This window comes from Rasamsonia emersonii, assembly GCF_000968595.1.
Source record: "Rasamsonia emersonii CBS 393.64 chromosome Unknown ctg1118621760155, whole genome shotgun sequence".
Classification (NCBI taxonomy): Eukaryota; Fungi; Ascomycota; class Eurotiomycetes; order Eurotiales; family Trichocomaceae; genus Rasamsonia; species Rasamsonia emersonii.
The window spans coordinates 108274-114297 of NW_013563164.1; the positions used below are offsets into that span (position 1 = coordinate 108274).

At 54.0% G+C, this 6024-nt stretch overlaps 3 protein-coding genes across 3 annotated transcripts; 1 reads left to right on the forward strand and 2 right to left on the reverse strand.

Annotated features, from left to right (window-relative positions):
* Positions 1-387: 387 nt before the first annotated feature.
* T310_4755 (uncharacterized protein) lies at positions 388-1287 on the reverse strand (the record flags this gene model as incomplete). Its single annotated transcript, XM_013472407.1, has 2 exons — positions 388-917; positions 975-1287. 2 exons carry the CDS (start codon positions 1285-1287, stop codon positions 388-390), a joined length of 843 nt encoding a protein of 280 aa, XP_013327861.1.
* Positions 1288-1861: 574 nt separating this feature from the next.
* Positions 1862-3039, forward strand: T310_4756 (uncharacterized protein; the record flags this gene model as incomplete). Its single annotated transcript, XM_013472408.1, has 3 exons — positions 1862-2436; positions 2574-2625; positions 2689-3039. 3 exons carry the CDS (start codon positions 1862-1864, stop codon positions 3037-3039), a joined length of 978 nt encoding a protein of 325 aa, XP_013327862.1.
* A 642-nt stretch (positions 3040-3681) lies between these two features.
* T310_4757 (Hexokinase) lies at positions 3682-5574 on the reverse strand (the record flags this gene model as incomplete). The annotated part of the gene is made up of 1 exon (XM_013472409.1): positions 3682-5574. A coding segment is annotated over one exon (1893 nt), but the record flags the coding sequence as incomplete, so codon positions are not given.
* Positions 5575-6024: the final 450 nt, after the last annotated feature.

The following is a 6024-nucleotide window of genomic DNA, read 5'->3' on the forward strand; positions in this document are numbered from 1 at the left end:
AGATGCCGCGAGTTCAGTTCAGTTCAGAGTTCCGATTCAGAGTTCCGATTCATACAGATGATGATGGGTTGGGATAAGAAAAAAGGAGTGTCGAGTGCAGAAGGCAGCAGAGGAGACGATAAATCGATCGATCGATCGATGAAGACGATGACGAGAGGGTTAAAGAAAGAAAAGAAAGAAAAAAGAAAAAAGAATTGGCCATGACCAGTTGAATAAACACCGTTGCAATACAGCAGCAGGAGATAAGATAGATGCATAAATAAAATAAAATACATAGATGAAGAAATTCCTCTTCTCTTCTTTTAATTTCTTTTAGGTTTTTTTTTCTTCTTCCCTTCTTTCCCACTCGTCCTGTCTATAGCATAGCATAGCATATCATTATCTTATCTATCGTCCCCAAATCCAACTCGTCCAGCTTCGTGCTGATTGCTTGGCTGCTGTTTCTGCGTTTTCGGCTAGACGGTCGAGAGAGCCGGCTGTCGTTGTAGATGTAGATGTAGATGCAGACGCAGAGGTATTCGTGTTGTTGATAGTGGTGGCTTCTTCAGCCTTCTTCGCGTTCAGCGCATCGAGGACTCCGACCTTGTTGCCCTCTTTTGCTGCTGCAGCATCCTCAGTTGTTGCTGTTGCTGTCGTGCCGTCCGGTGTATCTTCCTTCTTCAACCCTTCAAACAGGTAGCGCTTGGCCCGGTTGTACCACCGCTTCTGCCTCTCTTCTTCCCGCTTCTGCTTCTCGATCTCGCCGATCTTCTCGTTCCGGAGGATCTCCAGCTGCTCCGGCGTTGCCGTGCCGTTGGTGTATGCTAGCCGCGCTTGCTGGAGCTGTTCGAGCTGTCGGTCCAGCCAGAGGGCGCGCTGTCGACGGTTGTACAGAGTCAGGGACACGATGGAGTAGAGGGTGAGAGCGCCGCAGACACCTGCAGATTGCAGTAAGTAATGGTCGTTATTAAGTCTGACGTCGAAATGAAACCTACCCGAAGCCGCAATCAGCGTGTATATCATCGCCTTGTGAGCCTTGTTGGCTACATTCCGGCCTATCTCGATCATCCGGTCAACCCGCGACGTCGACTGCGCCAGCCGAGCCGCTCGGGCTTGCGCACGCAGTCGCTCGACTTTCTGCCGGGGCGTCTCCTCCTGCTGCTGATTCGAGCCCGACGACGCGGCGGGCTTGCTCAGCTTGGATCCCGGCGGCAGTCGGTATGGGATGGCGGACGGAGTGGCCGTCTTGGAACTGACGTATGGCCCCGTGGCCGTGAATCTCGTCGCGTCGGCGGCGGAGCGAGACATTGTCTTGTTTCTGTCTAGACGGCTGTCCTTTGTTCTTGTTGCTTGTCCAGCAGCACGCGGCTACGGTATGGTGTTGTCGATGGATCAGACTCTCGTTCCTAGATGCGTAGTCATAGGCAGTAGCAGCAGCAGCAGCAGAAGCAGCAGCAGAAGCAGCAGCAGAAGCAGCAGCAGAAGCAGCAGCAGAAGCAGCAGCAGAGGCAATTGAGTTTGAATGCAGACGATCAGCTTCAGCTGCGGCTTGACGGGAGCTGGCGGTGTTGATTAAACGGAGGTGAATGAACTGAACTAAATTTTTAGAGGGGTGTCGCCGACGAAGCCAAGGCGGACATCCGACGATCCGCATCGCATATCAGCTAAGCTGATAGCAGCATGCCATGTCAACATGACCGCAGGACTGACTGACTGATCTGAATAAAATGGTAGACGCTGTCTGAATCTCCTACAATCACCATTACTACACTACCAATCTGCTTCCCTCGACGAAGGACAGACAGACAGACAGATACCATGCAGAGCCCGTTCCTCACACCTCCTCCAGCTTCTTCTTAGAGTCTAGTAAGACTGCCAAACAATGGCATCATCAAACAGCTACAACTACAACAACCCCGAGCTGTCTGCAGTTCTGAAGACTCTATCGACTTTTGCTGCTCCTGCCGGTGCTTCTTCTCCTCCTCCGACAACAACAGCAACAACAACAACAACCCCAAACCAATCTTTCACCAGTGACGTCAACTCTCATCACTTCCATCACACAAGTACCAGCAACCTGCAGGGGAAGACGAACAATGTTGACGACGGCGATGACGAATATGAGCCTTTGGACGTGATCCCTCCAGCTCCAGCTGCAGCTCCAGCTCATGGCACACCCCTCGCGAGCGCTGCTCGTCAACAGACTACAACTACAACAACTCCACCAGCAAAACCCAACCCAAACGCGAACAGCGACCCCTCAACAATCACAACCTGGCCCGCCGCCCTGAAACACGTCATGCGAGCCGTATCGCAGAACGAAGCGCTGCAGGCGCGCATCCGCCGACTGATTCGCAGCCAGCACGAGCACGAGCGGCAATGGTGGCAGGGGCGCGAGGCGCTGATCGCGAAGCAGAAGGCTAGAGTGGAGAAGAAGAGGCAGTTGGATGAGGTTTTGTAAGAAAAACACTTCCCCTCTATATCTTTTTTTTTCCCCTCCAGGTTTGATTGGGTTTACTGTTGAATTGATGGGGACATCAACTGATATCGTCTGCTTTTTTTGCTCACTTTTTTTTTTTGCTTTCGTGTTATAGGAGGTCTGTTGGTGCACCAGTCACTACTTCTACAAGCAGCAAAGGAGGATCGGTATGTTGTCTTTTCTGCTGCCAAACAATCCAGAAGAGACAGAAGACTAAGCAAAATTCCCAGACCGAAGAAGAAAACGAAGCCGAGCTCAAGAACTACGACGCAAAAGTCTACAAGGCCTCCGTCGACATGGCCAGGGCGATGGACGCCGAACTACGCAATCTAGGTATCCCGTTCTTTGCCATCAAGCCGAGTCTGGTCGTTCCGGATGAACAGAAGAACAACAACGGCAACAAAAAGGACAAGGAAGTCAGAGCAGGTGAAGATAGATCACACCCGTCATTAGGTTTGTCTTCTGCTGTCGGAACAGCAGCGGAGAGGAAAGACACGTCGACGACGACAATATCGAGGACGGAATTGCTTACTTTGCAGCGCCGGATGCTGGAACTCTTGCAAGATCTATGCAAGGATTGAACTTGAACAAGGACCATTCTGATTCTTTTTTTATCGGCCTTGTTGATTTTCGAACAAGTATCTCCTAAGGGAGTTATCCGGGAGTTATCCCTCTAATGACCCCCGCCCGCGGTAGTTTATAATGAGAACACAAATGCAGTGGCAAGAATTTGCATTTCTTCCGTCTCTTCTCGCTCAGTTCACGTACGCCGTATGGCAATACCCTCTTTCCAGTGTATGACACCACAAGTCTATCGATGATAGTTTACTGCTCCAGTCCAATCCCTGAGATTGAGAATGCTGGTCAAGAAGAAAAAATAAAATAAAATAAAAGGGACAACGAAATTATGTGCATGAAGGACAGTTTAGAGGAGAAGAGTAAAAGAACAATGCCCGATGCTGGCTAACGGACCTGCTCCGATGGAAAGACAACTTTCATCATGCAGTCCAGAGAAAAACCCCCTTTAACGCAAAAACACCGGATCATGCGAATGGAAAAGAAAAAAAACAAATTCATACATGCCTTGCGGAGGCAATGTGAAGTGAAACGGAGAGAACTTTGAATAGGCACAGGTTTTGATGGCGGGAAGAGAGAAGGAAAAAGGTGTTCATCGAAGTCCAGGTGAGAGAGGGACGTGTCGGGAGGAGAAGAAAGGGAACGTTCTACCGGGCGTTATCGACCGCTGTCACCGTCGACTGCTTCTCGTCAATGGCAACGGCGACGGCGACGGCGGCTCCGAAGATAGCACTCTCCGGCGCCAGTTCCAGCTTGATCGACGGCTTGCTGGTGCCATCGATCGCTTCAGGACAGTGGTCCGTCTCGCGAGCAAGCATGTCCAGGTAGGCCTGACACCGATCCCGGAAGCCCGGGTACTTGTTGATCACGCTGCCGTCACACGCAATGCTCAGGCTCCTGGACGGCTCGTCAATCTCCGTCACCGTGACTTCTTGCGCAGATGGCTCCGTCTTCTTCGCACATGGAACGGTCGTGGACGATGTGCTGGGGAACTCGGCGTCGTTTCGCAAGCACCACATGCTATGAATCGCTGTGGCCAAGTAACCCGCCGCTCGTCTGGACACGAAACCGCAGACCCGGCGAAGGAAGGTGAGATCCTCCGTGGATGGGGTAGCGTGGAAGGTATGCTCCTTCTGAAGAAGAGCGGCAGATGGGGCGAGTGACGGGGACGTGTCCGCCTCGATGAAGGCCACAATCGACGTATCAAAGGAATATGGTTCTCGCATGGAGTGAGGCAACTCTCCGCCGAACAGACCGGCCGTCTCGACCGCTTCGACGATGATGAGCCGCACAATCTCACCGAGATAGCGACCGGTGACCATGTATTCGAGGGGTTGGTAGTCCGGCCGGAGGTGAGTGCGATTGAGCACTTCGTCCCAGCGCGTCATCGGAAGGATACCACCGCCGAACATGCTGAGTTCGCTGTTAATGATCACATGCTTCGCCCGTTCAAACCATTCCCGGGGCCGAACACCAAACTTGCTCAGACCGATCTGGTGGACAGGGAAATGGACCGCGACGTTGGTTCCGGTCCCGAGGATGAGCGACATGCGAGTCCTTGGGTCAACGTAGGCGCGCGACAGAAGCGTCGCTGAGCTGTCGTTCACGATGGCATCGACGCGCACGTTGAGGTTTCGTTTCCGACACGACTGGATGATCAGTTCACCCAACTCCTTGCCGACCGTGCCATTGGAACATAAGAACCCCTTGCCCATGTGGATCACCAGTCCGCTGCTGATCGAAGTCTGGTCGATGGGGAAGGACCACGACAGGCCCATGGCCAGAGGCGTCTCGCCACGGCCGTACTGCGCATCCACCCCGGCCAACATGGAGTCGATCTTCTCGGCCATCCAGTCGAAGAAGTCGGTACCCTCAAGCGCCTTGACGGTGTTGTCAATTGGCGAGGACGCCACTTGCAAGATCTTCATGCCTTCTTCCCGGCCACACAGTTCGATCAGAGCCACGCGGAACGTCGATCCACCGACGTCCAAGGCCAGGTATGTTCCCTTCTCCTTCCCGGTGGGCAGGGCATGGTTGTACGACGGGAGCATGCAAACGGGACTGGACTGTAGACATGCCTTGAGCTGTTCGCGCGTCTTTTCGGACATGGCCAGCATGTTCTGCAGCCCCAATGGGGCGCTGAAAAGGCGGTCGATCTCATGGGCAAAGTCATCGAGCGAGCGACGCGGCCAGGCGGCCCCGCGGAAGGACCTCCTCCATTTCCTGCGGGACGAGTCACGAAAGAGCGAGGGAAAGAAAATCACGGCCTCTAATGCAGCGACAATGTTGTGGAACAGCTCCTGCATTCGGTGCAGTACCTTAACGAGCGGCGCCGCCATGAAGACGGTAGAGGAGGTAGCGAAGACGGGGGGAGGGCTAAGCCAGGGCGACGGGGGGGAGAAAGCAGAGAGACCGGCGCGCCTTGCGGGCGGGCGGACGGGCGGTTCCTGGCGGAAAGACAGGGCGGAGCACGGCTGGATCACGATGGCAGAGATGGCACCACGTCCAGAGCCAGGGACATAGAAGGGATTTATCGGAGACTAACGACAGAGCAGAAGGATGAAACGAGAGTTAAAATAAAGACAACGAGTGTTCGAAGAAGAGGAGAAAGGCGCCAATGCAGGGAGCAGCGATGGTCATGCGGGAGAGTCGTAATCTGTATGACGGCGACGTAGCACCGGCGGGAGATCTGTTTCGCTGTTCCCCAGGACGGTGGAGATCGGGGAATGGACAGGGATGGCCACGCAGGCTGATCACCGTCACTTGAGGCGCTGGGGAGGGTCGTCGGTGGAACCAGGCGGCTGAACACAGGAGCGACCGGAAGGGACGACTACAGAGCACCGAAGATGGGACTGCCAGGCATATGTATAATAGAATATAAACACCGGGCAGGACGCTACCGCAGCGTTGGAGAGAATAGGCGCATGCAGGGCAGGGTGATGCGTCTATGACTCCACCGCAACAAGCATGGCGGACGGGCGGCGAGGGTC